The sequence below is a fragment of the Macaca fascicularis genome, chromosome 1 (assembly GCF_037993035.2).
Source record: "Macaca fascicularis isolate 582-1 chromosome 1, T2T-MFA8v1.1".
Classification (NCBI taxonomy): Eukaryota; Metazoa; Chordata; class Mammalia; order Primates; family Cercopithecidae; genus Macaca; species Macaca fascicularis.
This window is the reverse complement of record NC_088375.1, coordinates 163,259,033-163,280,775: the sequence shown is the minus strand read 5'-3', so window position 1 is coordinate 163,280,775 and position 21,743 is coordinate 163,259,033. Positions and strand designations below refer to the sequence as shown.

Below are 21,743 nucleotides of genomic sequence, written 5' to 3'. Positions count from 1 at the left end.
GTTGTTCTCATGATAGTGAATGGGTCTCATGAGATCTGATGGTTTTAAAAATGGGAGTCTCCCTACATAAGCTCTCTTTTCTTTTTGCCTGCTGCCATTTGCCAAGATGTGACTTGTCTTCTGCCATGATCTTGAGGCCTCCCCAGCCATATGGAACTGAAAGTTCAGAAATTGCCAGTCCCAAGTATGTCTTCAGCAGCAGCAAAAAAAAAAAAAAAAAAGGACTAATATATATGGTAAATTGGTGCCAGGGGTGGGGTGCTGATGAAAAGATACCCAAAAATGTGGATGTGATTTTGGAACTGGCTAACAGGCAAAGGTTGGAACAGTTCGGAGGGTTCAGAAGAAGACAGGAAAGTTAGGAACCTTCTAAAGACTTGTTGAATGGCTTTGCCCAAAATGCCGATAGTGTATGGGCAATAAAGTCTAGGTTGAGGTGGTCTCAGATGGAGATGAGGAACTTGTTGGGAACTGGAGTAAGGGTGACTCTTGCTATGTTTTAGCAAAGAGATGGGTGGCATTTTGCCCCTGCCCTAGAGATTTGTAGAACCTTAAACTTGAGAAAGATGATTTAGGGTACCTGGCAGAAAAAATTTCTAAGCAGCAAAGCATTCAAGGGGTGACTTGGGTGCTGTTAAAGGCATTCAGTTTTATAAGGGAAGCAGAGCATAAGTTTGGAAAAATTGCAGCTAGACAATGAGAGAGTATAGAAAATTCCATTTTCTGAGGAGAAATCCAAGCTGGCCGCAGAAATTGCATAATTAATGAGAAGCTGAATGTTAATCCTAAACAAGGAGGAAAATGTCTCCAGGGCATGTCAGAGGTTTTCACAGCAGCCCCTCCTATCACAGGCCCAGAGGCTTAGGAGGAAAAAGTGGTTTGGGAGACTAGGCCCAGAGTCCCTATGCTATGTGCAGTCTAGTGACCTGGTGCCCTGTGTCCCAGCTGCTTTAGCCATGGCTGAAAGGGACCAACATTGAACTCAGGCCATGGCTTCAGAGGGTGCAAGCCCAAAGCCTTGGCAGCTTCCATGTGGTGTTGAGCCTACCTGTGCACAGAAATAAAGAATTGGGTTTTAGGAACCTCCGCCTAGATTACAGAAGATGTATGGAAACGCCTGGGTGCCCAGGCAGAAGTTTGTTCTGGGGTGGGTCACTCATGGAGAACCTCTGCTAGGGCAGTGCAAAAGAAAAATGTGGAGTTGCATGTCGTGGAGGTTGCATTAGAAGAAAAATTTATTTTTCTCATTATCCTTCCAGGTTACTTGGCTGAAGCCCTGTAAATTGGACTGATGAAAGACAAATTAATGAGAGAATTAATTATAATAAAATAAAAATGTATTCTACATACATTTTATATATCATGGGAGTCTTCATAAGGAAATAAAGACTCAAAGAAACTGTTAAATCTGAGTGTTTTTATATTATGTTTGATGAAGAATGAATGGTTTTGAAAAATGTGGTATGACAAAAATGTATATACTAAGCATAGCCAATATAATTTGAATGTTCTCTCCAACTCTCAAGTTGAGATGTTATCCCAGTGTTGGAGGTGGGGCCTGTTGGGAGGTGTTTTGATCATGGCAATGGGTTCCTCATGAATGGCATGGGCCATCTCCTTGGTGAAAAGTGAGCTCTTGTTCTGAGTTTACATGAGATATGGTTGCTTAAAAGTATGTGGTACCTCCCTCCTACTCTTTCTCTCACTTTCTCCTGCTTTCACCATGTGACATGCTTGCTTTCCTCATGTAGTGTGTCTGCCCCCACTTTGCCTTCTGCCATGATTGCAAGCTTCCTGAGCCCTTTCTAAAAGCTGAACTGATGCCAACACATGCTTCCTATAAAGCCTGCAGAACTGCAAGCCAATAAAAACCCCGTTTTCTACAAATTACCCAGTTTCAGATATTTCTTTACAACAATGCAAGACTGACCAGATACAGATAATTGGTACCAAGGAGAGGGGTGCATTGCTGTAAAGATACCTGAAAATGTGGAAGTAACTTTGGTAGTCATACTGGGCAGAGGTTGGAAGCGTTTAGAGGGCTAAGAAGAAGACACGAAGACAGGCAAAGTTTGGAAATTTTTGGAGACTGGTTAAGTAGTTGTGACCAAAATGTTGAGAGTGATATGATAGTGAAGGCCAGGTTAATGAGGTCTCAAATATAAATGTGGAAATTATTGGAAACTGGAGCAAAGTCACAAGTGTTATGCCTTAGCAAAGAACTTGGCTGCAATTTGCCCCTGTCCTAGGGCTCATGGGAAGTTAGAACTTAAGAGTGATTATTTAGGGTATCTGGTAGAATTTCTAAGCAGCAAAGTGTTCAAGAAGTCATCTGGCTGCTTCTAACAACCTATGCTCAGATGTTGGAGCAAAAAAACCTTCAAGTTGGAACTTACATTTAAAAGGGAGTGGAATATAAAAGTTTGTAAATTTTGCAGCCTGATTGTGTGGCAGAGAAAGAAAAGCCTTTCTGGGAGAGAAATAAAAGCAACTGCTTACCTTAGATATTTGCATAACTAAAGGGAGCCAAGTACTACTATCCAAGACAATGAGAAAAAGACCTTGAAGGCTACCATGGTAACCCATGGTAGCCCCTCCCATCATAGCCCTGGAGGCTTAAGAGGGAAGAATAGTTTTGTGGGTCTGGCCCAGGGTCCTGCTCCCCTGTACAGCCTTGGGACACTGCTCCCCACATCCAGTCTACTTTAGCTTCAGCCTCAGCTCAGAGGATCCCAGGTATAGCTTGGGCCACAGCTTTAGAAGGTGCAAACCATAAACCTTGACAGTCCCCTTGTTGTGTTAAGCCTGTGGGCACACACAAGATACAAGAGTGAATAAGACTTGGCACCCTCTGCCAAAATTTCACAGGATTTGTGGAAAAGCCTGGATGCCCAGGTAGAAGCCTGCTGCAGGGGTGGAGCCACCAGAGAGAACTTCCATTAGGGCAGGGCTTAAGGATAAGAGAGGTCCCACTGAGATTCCTCAGAGTGGAGCTGTGAGAAGGGGGCTATTACCCTCCCTACTGTGGCACTACCTAGTGAAGCTGGGAGAAAAAGGTCACTGCCCTCCAGACCCAAGAGAATGGTAGTCCCACCAGCAGCTTGTACCCTGCACCTGGAAAAGCTCTCAACAACCTGGGAGAGCAACCTTTGGGGCTGAACCCTGCAAAGCTACAAGGGTGGAACTGACAAGGCCTTCAGAACCACCCCTTGTATCATTGTGACCTGACTATGGGACATGGAGTCACAGGTGATTATTTTGGAGCTTGAAGATTTAGTGATTGCCCTGCTGGATTTTGAACTTGCAACGGGTCCATAGCCCTTTTCTTTTGGCTAATTTCTCTTTTGTGGAATGAAAATGTTTACCCAATGCTTATTTGCCAATTTTATCTTGAAAACAACTAATTTATTTTTGATTTTGCAAGCTTATAGATGGAAGGGACTTACCTTGTTTCAGATGAGACTTTGGAATTTGGACTTTTGAGTTAACGCTGAAATGAGTTAAGGCTTTGAGGGACTGCTGAGAATGGATGATTGTATTTTAAAATATGGGAAGGGCATGAGATTTGAGAAGCTGGGGTAGAGTGATGTTGTTTGAATATCCCCTCCAAATATCACGTTGAGATGTAACACCTAGTGTTGGAGGTGGAACTTGGTGGGGGGTTGTTTTGATCATGGGGAGGGATCCCTTAAGAATGGCTTCAGCCATTTCCTGATGGTAAGTGAGCTCTTGCTCTGAGTTCACATGAGGTCCAGTCATTTAAAAGTGTGTGGCATTTCCCTCCTACTCTTTCTATCTTGCTTGCTCCTGCTTTCACCATGTGATGTATCTGCTTTTGTCATGTGATGTGCCTGCTCCCACCTTGCCTTCTGCCATGATTGTAAGCTTCCTGAGGCCTCCCTAGAAGCTGAGCTGATGCCAGAACTTGCTTCCTGTAACGCCTGCAGAACCATCAGCTAATAAAACCCCTTTTCTTTATAAATTACCCATGTTCATGTATTTCTTTATAACAATGCAAGAATAGCCTAATACAGTAGTAAACTGGGGGAAACTTACCGAGGCCTATTTGTTCAGATTCCTTTAGGCTTTTCTTGTCTTTAGAGATAAGGATGTGCCTTTCCTCTGATCATAGAGAAGGCACTTCTCATAGGAGGGTCTCATGACCCCAGGAAAAGTAGGAGGACAGAGAGTCTTGCCAGCACCTACCACTTCGCAATGTATTCGGCTTAAAATCATTATGCCAAGGTGCCATATCATGAAGTAGTGTGAATCCCATCAACGTGGTGTCCTTACCTGTTTCTGTGGCATGACTTTAGCTGCACAGGGGAGCCTACTGGCTGCATTTCCTATCTTGGTACCATCCTAATATTGAAGTTTTCCATCATTCAGAAGTCTCTCTTTCTTGAGAGCCATTCAAGAAGCTTCCAATAAATTCTTTTTTTTTCAACTTGGCCAATCTTTCTGTTTTTTGAATCCAGAACTGATAGAGTATGTTATGTGAGAATACACTGATATTACAGATTTATGAAAAATCAAGAACCCTTAAAATGAAGTTTTAGTTTTATCTATTTTTGAAAACATTTTAAAATTTTTCTGGAGGCTCAAGTTAAAAGTGTTACATTTTCAAGACTTTTTGGATTTTTTTCTTTTTTTTAAATGTCACCCAAAGCTTGTAACTAACAATTACAGAAGATCTCAATCTTTATTTTTACTGTGCATGTTTAGAAAATGGTAACCTAATCAAATTCAGATTTTATTATTATTTTATTAAACAATTTCAGCAATTGACTAGGAGAATTCATTTTTAATATCAAAGTCACAGAGAAATGGAAGTTTTAACTTTGTCATTGCATTCTGTGATGCAATGGAATGTTGTATTTTCCTGAGAAAAGAGTATAATATACTATTGTAGAAATTTAATTTTATATGAACAATAATGAAAGTTTTAAAGAAACAGGAGGAATGACAACTTGGAAGACGTAGGATAACAGCCTTTATTCATATCACTAATTGTAATATGTATTTACTAATTGTAAATGTGGAAACCGAAGCCCCATTCCAGAGAAGACATTGTTTTTTATGATAGATCCAGGCAACAGGAAACACACATGCACACACACACCCATACACACAAAAGAAGCCTTTCTTAGGAGAAAATATACATTAATCTCTCTCTTTCTTTCCCTTCCTCTTTCTCTTCTTTTCCCCTCTGTTTCTTTTCTTCTTCCTTTTCCTTTCTCACTTTCAGTTTAAAAGTGAAATCAGCTTCCCAGAGAAAGGATTAGAGAAATGGGTGCCTTTTTCTTCAGTTTGGTGATGGTATTCTAAACGTCCAGATTAACTCTACCAGATAATTCTTTTTAGGCAGCTCTTTGGAGGCCACCTAAATCACATTTTATTGTCAAATAAGTGGATGGATTAATGAATGAATGAATGCCACATGAACATTTCAGGTTATCTGAGAAATGTTAAGATAAACCACTTTTCAGTGTAAATTAAATCTGATTTTTAAAATTTCCAAAATCAACAAATAACAGGTGGTTCTTGAAATGATACTAGCCTGAGAATGTGCCTCAACATAAAAATCGAAACCATTTGATATTGTTTGGCCGTGTCCCCATACAATCTCATTTTGATTTCCCACGTATTGTGGGAGGGACTTGGTGGGGGGTAATTGAACCATGGGGGCAGATCTTTCCCATGCTGTTCTCATGATAGTGAATAAGTCTCATTAGATCTGATCGTTTTATAGGGGGAATTTTCCTTCACAAGCTCTCTTCTTTTCTCTGCTGCTATATGAGATGTGCCTTTCACCTTCCACCATGATTGTGAGGCCTCCGCAGCCACGTGGAACTGTAAGTCTGATAAATCTCTTTCTTTTGTAAATTGCCCAGGCTCAGCTATGTCTTTATCAGCACTGTGAAAACTGACTAATATAGCAAATTTGTATCAGGAGTGGACTGCTGCTGAAAAGATAGCTGAAAATGTGGAAGTGACTTTGGAATTGGGTAACAGTCAGGGGTTGGAACAGTTTGGAGGGTTCAGAAGAAGACAGGAAAATGTGGGAAAGTTTGGAGCTTCCTAGAGACTTGTTGAATGATTTTGACCAAAATGCTGATAATGATATGGACAATAAAATCCAGACTGAGGTGGTCTCAGATGGAAACAAATAACTTGTTGGGAACTGGAGCAAAGGTGACTCATGTTATGTTTTAGCAAAGAGATGGGTGGCATTTTGCTCTTGCCCTAGAGCTGTGTGGAACTTTGAAGTTGAGAGAGGTGATTTAGGGTATTTGGTGGAAGAAATTTCTAAGCAGCAAAGCATTCAACAGGTGGGTGACTTGGGTGCTGTTAAAGGCATTCAGTGTTTTGTTTTGTTTTGTTTTTGAGACAGAATCTCACTTTGTCACTCAGGCAGGAGTGCAGTGGCAGGATCTCAGCTCACTGCAACCTCTGCCTCCCGGGTTCAAGCAATTTTCCTGTCTCAGTTTCCCAAGTAGTGGAGATTACAGTCATGTGCCACCATGCTTTGCTAATTTTTATACTTTTAGTAGAGATGGGGTTTTATCATGTTGGCCAGGCTGGTCTCAAATTCCTGACCTCAGGTGATCGGCCTGTCTCAGACTCCCAAAGTGCTGAGATTACAGGCATGAGCCACTGCACCAGGCTGGAATTCAGTTTTAAAAGGGAAACATAGTATAAAAGTTTGGAAAATTTACAGACTGAAAATGTGATAGAAAAGAAAATCCCATTTTCTGAGGAGAAATTCAAGCTGGCTGCAGAAATTTGCATAAGTAATGAGGAGCTGAATGTCACCAAGACAGTGGGGAATATGTCTCCGGGGCACATCAGAGACCTTTGCAGCAGCACCTGCCACCACAGGCCCCTAGGTTTAGGAGGAAAAAATGGTTTTGTGGACCTGGCCCAGGGTCAATCTGCTGTGTACAGTCTAGGAACTTGGTGCTCTGCCTCCCAGTTGCTCCTGGTATGATTAAAAAAAAAGCCAAGGTACAGCTTGGGCTGTTGCTTCAGACAGTGGAAGCCCCAAGCCTTGGCAGTTTCCACATGGTGTTGAGCCTGTGGGTCCACGGAAGTCAAAAATTGAGGCTTGGAAACCACCACCTAAATTTCAGAGAATGTATGGAAATGCCTAGATGCCCAGGATGAAGTTTGCTGCAGGGGTGGGGCCCTCATGGAGAACCTCTTCTAGGGCAGTGCAGAAGGAATATGTGGAGTGGAGCCCCCACACAGAATCCCTACTAGGGCACCACCTAGTGGAGCTGTGAGAAGAGGGCCACTGTCCTCCAGATCCCAGAATCATAGATCCATAAACAGCTTGCACCATGCACCTGGAAAAGGCACAGACACTCAATGCCAGCTGGTGAAAGCATCCAGGAGGAGGGCTATACCCTGGAAAGCTGCAGAGGTGGAGCTGCCTAAGGCCATGGGAGTCCACCTCTTGCATCAGCATGACCTGGATGTGAGACATGGAGTCAAAGGAGATCATTTTGGAGCTTTAAAACTTGACTGCCCCTGTAGCCCCTTTGTTTTGGTCAATTTCTTCCATTTGGAGTGGCTATATTTACCCAATGCCTGTACTTCCATTGCATCTAGGAAGTAACTAACTTGCTTTTGATTTTACAGGCTGCTCATAGGCGGAAGAGACTTGCCTTGACTCAGATGAGACTTTAGACTGTGGACTTTTGAGTTAGTGCTGAAATGTGTTCAGACTTTGAGGGACTGTTGGGAAGGCATGATTGCTTTTGAAATGTGAGGACATGAGATTTGGGAAGGACCAGGGGTGGAATGATATGGTTTGGCTGTGTTCCTACCCAGATCTCATTTGGAATTCCCACAGATTGTAGGAGGGACTTGGTGGGAGGTAACTGAATCATGGTGGCAGGTCTTTCCCAGGTCGTTCTTGTGATAGTGAATGGGTCTCATGAGATCTGATGGTTTTATAAGGGGGAGATTATCTGCACAAGCTCTCTTCTCTTACCTGCTGCCATGTGAGACGTGTCTTTCACCCTCCACTGTGATTGTGAGGCTTCCCCAGCCACATGGAACTATAGGTCCAAAAAAACCTCTTTCTTTTGTAAATTGCCCAGTCTTGGGTATGTCTTTATCAGCAGTGTGAAAACTAATATACCATTATACAAGTTCTTACGTTACCTGATGAAAGAGAGCTGATTGTCTATCATAAAACCATAAAAACTTTGTTAATACATTTTGAAACCTGAATAATGAGAGAATAGGAATTCTGAACACACATACTAGTTTATCTATAAATTAGAAATATATGTTTCCAGGAAAAAAAATGCTTATTCGAAATTAGAAAAAAACAAAACCCAGTCTTTCTCCTTGTCAACATTTAAAGTTATTAGACAGTAAGACATTCCAAAGCATAATTTAGTTGTTTATCAACAAGAAAAATGTATTACAAGACATTAATTTTATTCCAAATTTTTTAAAAATCTGCTTTTCTCCATGTCAGTATTTAAAGCAGGTGCCATCTTCTGATTAATTAAATCACAAGATGTTCCTTATGCTAACGTCTTAGCAAATAAAACTTAAACAGAAACTGTTCGTTGCACTGTTGTCATTTCTTCTTCTACTTTAAAAAAATTATTCAGAACACCACATGGCCAGCTTGCAAGCTTATTTTCCAGATCACTGATAGCAATGCAATTTTGTATTTGTGTGTGAGTATGTGTTTTGTTTTGAAAAAGACATCAGCTTGAAGCAGTTTCAAATCTCTGGCAATGATTTCTTAAGGAGTATGTCAAAAATGAGCTATTGAACACATTTTTGCCAGGTCACTTGCCAAGTACTTGCTAGGGAGATGTCAAGTTTCAGGGCAACCATAATCCACATTTATGAAACTACTTAGAAAACGATGTGAGAGTTCTGTGGATCTTGCTAAGTATTTTTAGAACAATCAAGAGAATTTTGTTCCTTAGTTTTAGCATATTATAGTCCTCAACGAATATTTTACAAATTTTTTTTCTCAGATACGGTCCCCAAATTTTCTCGAGAAATTCATGTGCTTGAATACTTGTTTAAGCACAATTCAGAACTGCAGGAGGTCTAAGTCTGCAGTGGCTTAATGTAAAGTTAACTTTTTTTTGAATGTAAAAAGGTCAAAATTAATGAAGAAACTGGCAAATTCAAAGTTCCACCAAGGAATAGCCCAGTGCCTTTAGCAATCCATTTGAAATGAAGGAGGGAAACCACTCTCTTTAACATTTTCAAGTTTTGAAAGTCTAATGAACCATGCTACCTCCTGTAGTTTCTACCAAACCAAGATGTGTGCTAGGACTGGGCTCATTAGCATTAAGTAGAAGCAGAACACTCAGGTCTGGCTATAGCTTCTTGTAATGTTTTCATCATTATAGTATTTGGTTGACAAAATACTGCTATCTCAACCGTTACTTCATTTTTCTTACTGTTTTTGATGTAAAATTCCTGTTATACCATGAATTAAATGTTCCTGAGAGAAAAAAAAAAAAAAAAGACTGTTTCTGTTAATTCTTTTTAACAAGTGCCCAAAATATATTATTTTTTCAACAACGTGGATTCTCGAAGTAAGGTAGTTCTTGTGACTGTTTACTTTCTCTTTCATATGTCCCAGACTATTGGATTATGGTTTGTGAGATAAGGAAGAAAAGGAGTAATGAAAACATAGATTATTAGATATATAGGTAACTTGGGTTTTTTTTTTTTTTTGAGTCATTAAAGTAGGAATTACATTATCAAAGCTCAAAATGTTAGCAATGAATTTAATTCAATGGCTTTAAAATTTTTTACATCTCGTCTGGGTGCGGTGGCTCACGCCTGTAATTCCAGCACTTTGGGAGGCCAAGGCAGGTGGATCACTTGAGGTTAGGAGTTCTAGACCAGTCTGGCCAAAATGGTGAAACCCTGCCTCTACTAAAAATACGAAACTTGGCAGGGTGTGGTGGCACGTGCCTATAATCCCAGCTACTGGGGAGGCTGATGCAGGAGAATTGCTTGAACCCAGGAGGTGGAAGTTGCAGTGAGCCGAGATCAAGCCACTGTACTCCAGCCTGGGCAACCGAGCAAAACTCTGTCTAAAAAAGAAAAAAAAATTATGTCCCTTCATTGCAGAGAATAATTTTTGCTGAAATGAAAAACCACTAATTATTTGGGACACACCTTTTCAGGTTACGAGATTCTGATTCTTTTGGAGCCTCTGTATTTTTCATTATATTTGAACTCTTTTTCAAGCTGTAAATAAATAATACTAAAGCAAAATATTTCTGGTCTACAGATATGGGAATAAATTCTGAGGGATAAAGATTCCATTGAATTCTCCTCCTCACTCTGGAAGCCAGTTTTGCCTCCATGAGTACATTAATTTCAAGGTTTTTGATCTATAAATGTGTATGTTCCTTAAATTATCCTTTTATCTGGTTGTAATATCCTATCAGGTCCTTCATTAATGAATTAACATATTCATTTCATAAGTGTATGAAAATCACACTTTTTATGTTTTTTAAACTAAGTGGTGATATCCATAGGATTTGTATTATGTTCATATTTTGAAAACAAAATACAAATGTATTTCTTAGGTTGCATATAATTTAATTTCTAGAATTAGAATCTTTCTCTTGCTCTACTGTCCCAGCACAAACAGATGTTCATGTTAGTGTTTCAATATAAATGGGCTCAAACAACATCTCTCAGATTAGAATCAGTATTCTGTTGTGATTTTTTAAAAAAAGTGTGTATGTATTTTGATCTCCATTTCCCCCAAAATTCTGTTGATTGCAGATGTCTGAAGAATAGTCTTAGTGGATTATCCCAAACTTGACACATCTTTTGCAAAATGCTATACAAAAAGAAGATATATGTGATTATGACAAGATTCTCCACTTGGTGTGACTGATCTAATACAACCCAAGGCTGTGTGTCCAAAGGTAACTGCATTGTGAGTTTCACATTTCCAAAGTTTTAGGTGATATGTACAATCTGATTAGACTTTAAATCTCATATCCTCTGCAGGTATTGGAAAATACAAGGATGTCATAAATATGTATATTTATATTTAAAATGTGCTTATATTTATATAAATATATAAATAAAAATATACAAATAGTTGTTTATAAAGCTAACAATGTGATTATATGCTTTTCTTTTTCCTAGGTAGTGTGGGACTAGAAACAAATTTGTAATATTTTGCATTGCATATTTGGCTGAGATCTGCCACTTAGTTGAAGTATAATCTTCAGCAAATGACTCAAAATTTCTGAATCTTGTTTTCATCATCAATATGTGACAATAATATTTTCTCCTTTAAATATTTGAAAGTGTTGAGAAAACCATAATAGTAACACTTGCAAAAATGCTCCATTGTAAAATGCAAGGTAGAGGTAGTTGTGAGCCTTTGGGCAAAACTATAGTTGCCACAGTTGTCTCTGAGATGAAGTACTTTTCTTAGACTGAAGGAAATCCCTGGGAGAGATTGGTCTAGCCTTTGGATGACTGTGGGTAGAGCTTCTGAGGAGAAGAATGAAATGTATTCCTCTTTTCCTTCTCTCTAGGAATACTGGAAAGCATTTATTTGTTTGCTAAATTGCTCTCTTTCCACCAGTGATATCAACTCTTAAATACTTTTTAGTAAGTTTGGAATTACTAGAAAAACAGTGAATGTAAAAGTGAAGGTGTATGCGTCTTGGAAAGTTCAGAGGGAGTACATTGACTGATGTTTGGATCAAATTCCTCTAACTTGAATGAGTTACCTTGGAAAATTATCTCTACAAATTCTTACTTACATTTCTGACTGTCAGGTTAAAGTGAATAATTATTTTCTGCATACCTAGATGTGATTTGGAAGCATCTGTATTTTGCTCTATTCTGTTGAGAGGGAAACTAGCTCTGTTTCATGTGCTGGTTTTCTGTGTCTGATACTTGATGTTTCTGTTGCTGTGATGTAATTTATTCAAGATAGATATGATAGATGTTGAAAAGGGAAGAAGTAATGAAGCTGTGGGGGAAATCAGACATTTATTAAAACGTTTCCCATTTTTTTGTGGAGGGAGGGCTTTGGTGTATCTGGGTTTCTCAGAATAGCATTGATACCTATATTTCAAAATATCTTATAAAACCAAGCATGAATCTTTTTTATGGTTTGTTGTTTTATCTACCACATTGTTCTCATTTATTCAGTTGACTATCATAGAGGAACAGATATGGGAAAGAGGGCTTAAAGAATTCATTTGGCATGAGATCTCATTTGTGTATTACGGTTCGGTATTTACAAACTAAAGGTGTTCAGTCAAATAACATGTTTTACTTGGAAACCAAGGTATTTTTAAGGAAATTGCATCTGAATGCCTTCAGGTGCCCATTGTTTCATACCCAGCTGTCTTAAGAAATTACACTCTGCCTTGCTCTTACAAGCATTTGAGTTTTCAGTTGTTTAGCCTGTAAGATCATCAGAATTTTATCATCAGTCTCTGTTGCTAACTCTGCTGTATTTCACCTGGTAAAGATTCTAAATAATTAATAATAAAATGTTTCCAGAAAACTTATTTTTAGTTTAGATGTAGTTCAGCTCATCAAATCTTTTAGGAATCAGCAACAGCAAGAAAGAAAATAGCGTGGAGTCCTTTGAAACGGTAGCATCTAAAAATTTTACCCTGTACTGCTTTAGAGTAAGCAGAAAGATGAATGTAATACAGGAAGTAAAGAGAATAGCAGAAATATCTTCAAATTATTATTTCTTCCTTCTTTCTCTTAAACTAATAGAGTTTTAAAATGAGTCAAATACATATTTTAATTGATAAACTGAGTTTATATTCACCTATTGGAAACAGTACAACATATTTTACATCAGGTTATGAAATATGGATGTTTTACTAAAAGACAGGAAGAGCTTTTTCCAGTCTTTAAAGTAAATACATATTCAAAGAATCTTAAGGCATACCATTTATTCATATTCATATCTATTGAAATACTGTACATCCACATACTTCAATAAATAGTTAAAAACCTGACCTCTTTTTAAATCATTTCTGGATTTCAAAAAACAATTTTTATTGAAAAGATTAAATAGGTAACTTTTGGCTGTGTCACAAAGCTAAGCACAATGGATAAATTAACAATTATTCAGTAAATTTGATCATTGTAGATGAATGACTTTGATAATTTAGTTTTTCAGAGTATTTTGACTTCAAACATAGGGGTATTTATATATATATATGTGTGTGTGTATATATATATATATGTTTGGGTTTTTTTTGCCCTGAATTGTCTGGGTAATTTTCTCAGTTCTCCAGTCTACTTTCTAGATATAGCTTAAACATTATGATGAAGCATTAATTTTTCAGTTAAGTCATAAACCCCCCAAAAGCGGCTTTACATTTGAAATTCTCTCTCTCAAATCTCTTAGTGTCTCAAAAACACTCACATTACTATAACTTGGGCAAACTTTTTATTATATAATTGCTGCATAATAGGAACTCAATGGTATAATAGGACTTACGTTTCAAATGTGCTCATTGTAAAACATAATTACACCACTTGCAGTTAAACTAAGAATGCAAATGTGTAAGTTAACTACCCTAACACTCTGATTCTTCCTTCCCTCTCATCCTTTCTTTCTCCCTGCCTTCTTCCCTTCCTTCCTTCATGCCTTCCACCCTTCCTTTTTTCCTCTTTACTGCCTTTCCTTTTCATTCTTTTTCTTTTCTCTCCATTCTCATTTTTAAACTGCTACTTATTTTTCTTTCTCCCTTCTTTAAAAAAATAGGGGCAACAAAAGGAGTCCCACAAATGGAACCTGTAGAAAATATAATCCTGAAATGAACAGCTAACAAAACTTGTTATAGATTAAAAGATAAATCAATTTATAAAACTGCTATTCTGAAATTGCAACAATCTTGTACAGTCAGGACTGATAAAATGGAGTAATCAGACATTTTATATGTCCATAAATGTAAAATCATCTACTTGAACATTATATGCAATACATTCACACAATAAAGCAAATACTGTAGCCTTATTTGACAATATTGAACTCATAAATACTCATGATTTCACTCTGTCCGAGGGCCTAAGGACTAGGAATGCTGCTGTGATACAGAAAAACATAGTGAATACCTCCTCTATTTAAAAATGTCACTCAAGAAAGTCTCTTCTAACATAAAGGCAAATACATATAGCTACTGAGCTATGACTGTACTTCTGTCACATTCTATGGTAAAAACACCAGACTCCACAAATTCGGAATCATGACAACACTTTGAACTAATTATTTGGTTCATCCATAGTTTATACCTCAATTTACCTACAAACCTTACAAAGAGGAGGTATTTTAATTCTAGGAAAGCGGTCACTGAATAATACGCATTCTTGATCTGTTTCTTTCTCCCAAACAATGGTAGTGATGGTTAACATTTTCTGTGGTAGCACCACTATTTCTAGTAAGTAGATTATTATGGAGTGTGCCACTTTAAAGCTGCAATACAAAATAATATTTTGTAGTTTATTCACCAATTCCACAAAGAATATTTTTTAAAAGCAAATAAATAATAAAGTTAAATGCCATATTTGTTCTAAAAACTCTTTTTTAATGTATCAATCAAAATAATGTCATACATTTATTATAGTTAGTAGATTTACTAGCTTTATGCCTTATCATTACGATTTTGTGGAAAGAGTATACTATGTCCCCTCATTTAAGATTCACTTTTCTAATTAAAATTGATTTATGGTGTACTTTGGGACTAAGTTTAACTTGAAGAAAAAAAAAATCACAGTTTTTAAGCCATCCCTGCTAGGGCAACATACTAGATATCTCAAATATGTATAACCACTGCAAAATTTCTTGTCTCTAATTTTATTGTAGGATCTTTGTTGTTATGACTTAGAAAAGGGGACTATTTGTAGAAATCTAGGTGTACTGAAATTGGTAACTTCATCAAACCCGTAAAATGGCTTTCAAGGTGATGGTCTTTCTTTAGTAAAGAGTGAAACCATCAAACTATTCCTGCAATTTAATGTTTCGAGTAACAGCATTTTCCTTCAAAATGTAGTTTTCATTATTTATAGTAGAAATAATTTAACATTCACAATATTTTGATAATTAGTATATCTTAAGATATTCTCATCATTGGTGTTTTGTCTTTATTTGATCACATCTTACATATATCATGTAAGAAAAAATAAGGGATGGTCTTTTTTGGTTTTACTTGTTTGAGCTGAAATGGCTATATAGACAGATTTTATTGAAGAATTACCTATTTTAGAGATTGGTCTGCTACATACCAATATAGAATGTCTGTTATAATATATTTTGGAACTTTTAAAATATATAACATGCATTCCAGACTATCAACCGAGTGATATTTTCAGATGGAAAATATGCAAAATGCTCCTGTCCACAGGAGCACTGCCTCTGTCATACTAACTTAGCTGCCACAAAACAAAATTAATGATGAGTGCTTACCAACTCATGTAGTATTAGGTGATAGGACTTTGTGCCCTTTCTGACAAATCATCTTAAAATTTTTGGCTTGGAATAGTGGAAGGAAAAGATGCTGTATTGCTAGGCAATCCTTTGAGTGGACTGTGCTGTCTTTTTAAAGGAAATGGTTTCCCACGGTGGATCTAACATTTAGCTACAACTAAAGAAATCATATGGTATATTTATTATACTGTTATTAAATTGTTTCTCATCACAAGAACTGAGTTAGTGTGGGGCAAAATTCACAAACCCCACTGTCAGTGCAGGAAGAGATTTTTACAGTCCAATAGCTCCTTCCTTCATTACTTAGAGATAGTGTATGGTTTAACTATCATTCTGGTTTATTTTTGCTTTCAAATTGTAAGATTTAGCAAAACATTTTATATTAGTTGGAGACAAAGAGAAAAATATTATTTTATGAAGGCACACCCATGCTGAACTTACAGGAAAGAGAAGCAGAGCTGCACAGCCAGTTATATTACAAGGCTCATTCCTGAAACCTGAATATCATGCGAGCAGAAAAATCTAGATATGTGTTATATTTTGAAGAAATAATCTGAAGGCAATATTATTTGCTTTTTTATCAAAAACGAAAAAATGCATCTTTGTAAATGTGGATTGACTCTTATTGAAACAGGGAACTGAATGCTTGTATTGCAGCCTTAAAGAATCACATATTCACTGCAATATTCGTTTTTGTAAACTACAGCCTGCAACCTAGCAGACCATGACTGAATGCTTTTGAAAAGTTGTAGATTACAAACATGAAATCACAATTAATATCCTCTAAAAGTAATTTCAGAGCTTTCACATCTTAAAAAAAGGACAATGTGTACTGCTTCACAAGGTAATGTAGCTAATCAAAAAAGAGTAGAATTAAAGTATTTACATAATGAGCAATTCTACAGAAGGCGATCATCCCCATGTAAGCACTGCTGATTATATCCCACGCTGCTTTTAACAAACTGTACCAGATTGGATCCAGCCATCAGCACTTTCAGAGAATCCTTAAAAGCCTTTTATGGGTCTTTAAATTTATTGTAGAATGGCATTCTTCAGGTAGAATATGCTGGTGAAAGAGGACAGTGTCAACACAAGGTACCAGCAGGAGAAAAGAACATCAGCGTTCCCGGTAATTCCATACTGGGCTGTACTTGGAGCTGGAAAGAAATGGAAAAGATTAAATCAAAATGTAATTTGTGTCCTCCAAGATCTTGACAATAATCGAAAGGTAGCCGGGTGCATTGGGGAAAGCACTGACGTTGGAGTCAGACAGACTTAAGTTCATATCTGATTCTGCTATATGACAATGTGTGGGCTATGTTGCTAACTTCTCAGAGCTTCAGTTTTCTCAGGGCAAAATGAAAATATTAGAAATAATAGAATCCACCTCACAGGGCTGTGGTGAGAATTGGCGATGAAGCACATACAGCATATTACATCAACTAAACACATGCTAAGTACTCAAAAGCTACTAACATTATTATTCCTCTTATACATACTGTAAATATTTGTATTAGTGGACAATATTCATTCATGCGTGTATATGTAGCTGTGTTTTATTAGCTAAATACTGTACTAAATGCTAGAAAAACAAGAATATTGTCCCTTCCAAGGTCTTTTTTTTTTTGGTGAGAAAAGATCTTCAAACAATTATAATACAATTCTGGGAATATTAGAGTTGCATGTGCATATCGCAGTAGCACAGACAAATTGTGCTTTTAAATATGCTGGGCAAGGGAGATTTCAAATACAGTTTTACCAAAGGAGACTATCATGTGGGTAGACGAAACAACATATTCAAAGGCATAAGAAAAGGACAGAGCAAGGTGTATCATGTAGAATGTAAAGGTAGATTTAGTCTTGCTGGACCATGAAGTTTGAGGCCTGAAGTGGAGGGAATTGAAACTAGACCTCTAGACAGGTAGAATGACCTCTACTGTAATGAAAAAGGGACTAGGTTTTTATACTGAAAGATATTTTGAAGAATTTGGAGAGTTGAATGTGTGACTACATTTACACATCAGAAAGATTACAGTCTTGTATATGGGGATGTTCACACGGTACTTGGCTAACAGTTATGTTGAATTTTCACTGAATACCTGAAGATTCATCACCTTTGGGATATTGTTGGAGTGTTCTGAAGGGGTACCACTTTGTTTATGAAAGGATAGTTGCCTACTTGTATGTAAATTATATTGTGTTCCAGAAATTAAATGTTACAACCGTGTTTGGACTTGTTTGAGACTATTCTCATTTACCATCATAATAATAATAGCAATAACAAGAAACCCACCAGCATATTTTAACCACCTTTTCTTAATGAAACCTGGATTTCAAGCACTATTTCCTAGTAGAAATTGAATAATGTAGCAAAGAAATTGACTACTTCATTTCTAAATTTATAACTCAAATCCAGGAGCAGGTTTAGTCACACTGAGTTTGAATTACCAGAGATAGTTTTAATGAAACTTTCACAAATGACTATATTACTCTGTAACAAGAAGAATAAATTGTGTTGTTTACACTTCCAAGAAATTAAAGGGGATGAAAGATACATTGGTCCCTGCAGTGGGAAGTTTCCTTGACAATGCAATTATTGATTCCAGGTGAGTGGGATTTGAGCACTGAGACTACTATTTTTTAATAAACAGAGAGCAAAATTAATGATTTAATGCATGTATATAATTACAAATGAGTTTTTTTTTTAAATAAAAAGATGAAGAAAGTAAGCCTATTGTTGAACAGACAGCTTTTCAATTTCTGATACATACAAAGTCTAATTTAAAGCTATGGAACTCCTTATTTTCCCTTTTTCAAGACCTAGAAAAATATTTTAAAAATATAAATAAATCTTTATTTAGTATATGACCTTCTCAATAATAGTTATGCTAGAATTGTTTTTCAAGAAAGTTGAGTGTAATAAAACTTGCATAATGGTAAAAGACCAATAATATGTAAAGCATATAAATGGTTTCATAAATAAGAAATAAAATTTAAAAGCTAAGCATAAAAAGCAAAGGTGAATTATTTTTGTTATGACAAATTAAGTAGTAACATTAAATGGGTAGGTTATCAAGGCCCCTCAAAACTCCTTATCCATCCTTTAAAATGCATTTTTGGGCAATCGTTCCTGGATCCCCTCTCCTTCTCCAACAAACTGAGCTGACTACCCCTTTTGTGTCATGAGACCATGAAATATATATGTTATGTAACATCACACTGCATTGCAAATATTTGTTTACATATTCATTTCTTCCAACAGATTTAAACTCTTCTAGGTCATGTCTTATTCATCTTTGTGTTTCCAGACATAAAATCTGGCAAAGTGTGGTATATAGTGGATGCTCAAGAAATGTCTAAGTAAATGACTCAATCAAATGAATGGGTCATAATCAAAATGAGTATTTCTATCCTACAAAATGGAATCTCTTCTGTAGCAAGCCACATGATTATAGGCTAGAAAATGTACTATAGTAACATTCATTCCTTCATTCATTCATTCATTCATTCATTCATTCATTCATTCAGCAAGTTTTAATTGAACTAGGTACCAAGCACTCTCCTAAGTGCTGGCAATGCAGCACCTAATAAGACAGGTATGATCCTTTTATTACTTAATTCTGCCTTCCCCAATGTAGTTGTATCTTCTTTCACTCAGCCTCCTATTGTCTTAAACATAACAAAGATATTACCAATAGCATATTTTAAATTTATTACTTTACAATTAAAATAGCATACATTTTTTTCACTGATGCCACAAATGTATATACTTTTTTTTGTTTGTGAATATAATACTTATATCAGTCCTGAAATAAACTAGAAACTGGGGGATGAATTATTAGCTTGCAGTTGTTACAGGCAATAGACTGTGGAGCAAACGTGAATAATCAGTAGACCAAAACACAAAGATCTAAGTTAGTCACCATAATGTGAGATCAGATACCTAATATCAAGTTCTATGTCATCAATCATACTCTTTAACTATCTACTGAGTATCTATTATGTTCATGGGGTTGAATTAAGCCTCCCATAGGCAAAGATGAATAAAACCCAATCCTCTCTTTCAGGAAGAGCTTATTCTAGTTGGGGATATAAATAAATAGGTAAATATAGAACATTAGGGTATATGGAACTTGAAGGATAATATATAAACTTGGGAGGACTCCCTAGGGGGTCACGGCAGATAAGTAATCTAGGCAACAGTTACAAATACAATTATTTTTTACAAAATGCAATGATATACATACGTTAGTACACACATATCTCATTTTTAAAATGGCTCTATAACATTCCATTGTTGGGGCATGCCATTGTTATGCAACCTTATTCCCATTAGCTGGTATTTATTATGTGTGGTTTGTGTGTGTTATGACTGTTTGGCTGAATTATTTGAAGAACAGTGCTAATGACACTAAAGGTAAGGGCCTCAGTATTATTTGGGTCAATAGATTTTCTTAGGTTAAATGCAAATCTACTACTTGATCTTAAGAAAATGACCATTAGCTATTAGAAATTAGCCTCAAGACTGGACTGAAATATCACTTAGAAAAAAACCTTCAGAAAATCCCATACGACAAATTAAGCATTACCGCCTTTCCCCCATATTACTTAGTAACTGGTAATACACTTACACTCTTAACCTGTTTAGGTCAAGAATGTCTTGAAGCAAAGATACATTATATATATCTTTTATCTTTGATACTGAACACAGAGTTTGGTACTTAAAAGGTGTTCAGTAAATGTTTGTGCTTCACATCCATTTCCCCCAGTTACCACAAACCTATACGGAGACAAAATACCTTGACTTCTTTTGTCAGAGAGTATCATCTTTTCCTTTTGTATTTTTGCTGAATCTTTCTTCTTCTTCTTTTAGTTTCAGGCTCATTATACTTTGACCTGTACAGGTCAGACTACCTTCCTTAAGTATTTTGAGCAAGAAGACCGATCATTAAGTAGACAATATGGGAACAGAGCATGTACTGAACTTTATAACATCATACTCTTGCCACAAAAGACTGTCAGCATAGGTGAACCCATAGGTCCAAGCTAGAAGCCTGAATTCCTTAGAAGACATCTAGTTGAGCCTCTGGGATGGCCAGACCAGTTGAAGGATCTCTGCCAAGTTTTTAGCTGCTTTTCAATATCATGCTGCTATTTACCTTAAGTAAAATTAGGCAGGATAGGTCGTGTGATCAGAGGTGTATCTGGGCTATGGCAAGGGCTTTAGTTTCATTCTAAGTGACATGAGAAGCCATAGGAGAGTTTGATTATTTTTAAAGGATCACTTGGCTACTCAGTAGACAATAGATTGTACTAGGAAAGGCAAGAGTAAAGCCTATGCTGATCGGGTGCAGTGGCTCATGCCTGTACTCCCAGCACTTTGGGAAGCCGAAGCCGGTGGATCACCTGAGGCCAGGAGTTCGAGAATAGCTTGGCTAACATGGCGAAACTCTGCCTCTACTAAAAGTACAAAAAACTAGCTGGGCCTGGTGGCATGCACTTGTAGTCCCAGCTACTCAGGAGGCTGAGGCATGAGAATCACTTGAACCCGGGAGGTGGATGTTGCAGTGAGCCAAGATCGTGCCACTGCACTCCAGCCTGGGCGACAGAGCAAGACTCTGTCTCAAAAAAAAAAAAAAAAAAAAAAAAAAAAAAAAAAAAAAAAAGTAAAGCCTATGCTAGCTCACATTCAAGTATTCCCCATTGTCTATTGAGTGAAGCCAAAACTTCAGGAACCTCTGCCATCTGGTTCTAGTCAATTTATCCAGACTCATACTACTTCTTCACTCTAGTCATACAAGCCATTTTCTGAGAACATAGAGTGTTTCATTACCCCATGTCCTTTGCACATGCTACCTCCTTAAACCTAGATAGCCTTCTTCCTATTCCTCTTTGCATATTAAAGTCCTGCTCATCCTTAAACATCAAAAATACCAGTTTTTCCATGAGACCATCCCCAATCTAAGAAAAATTATTAGTCTTCTGCTTATACCTAACTTCAGAAATGTTTTCTTTCTTCTTAACTTATAATTAGTTATATATATGTGATATATAAATATAAACATCTTGAGGTTATGGAACATTCCTCCCTATATGTGCATCTGTATCTTGTATCAAATGTCTTCAATTGATGTTTATTGGATTGGATGTGAAATAATATTCCTAAATATGCATGTGTCTAATTCAAGACCATTTTGATAGACTATCCTATTTTAATAGTTGTTCCTATGATTTCTCACCCTCAAGACAA

General features: G+C 36.9%; 1 protein-coding gene across 2 annotated transcripts in view; it reads right to left on the bottom strand.

Moving 5' to 3' along the window:
• Nucleotides 1–4,976: 4,976 nt before the first annotated feature.
• Nucleotides 4,977–21,743, bottom strand: part of NEGR1 (neuronal growth regulator 1) — an 892,406-nt gene continuing 875,639 nt past the window's right edge. For both annotated transcript variants that reach the window (XM_005543025.5, XM_045385974.3), the window contains one exon: nt 4,977–16,650. In XM_005543025.5, coding sequence (XP_005543082.1) covers nt 16,526–16,650 — 125 coding nt within the window. In that variant the 3' untranslated portion in view covers nt 4,977–16,525. The remainder of the gene's footprint in view (nt 16,651–21,743) is intronic.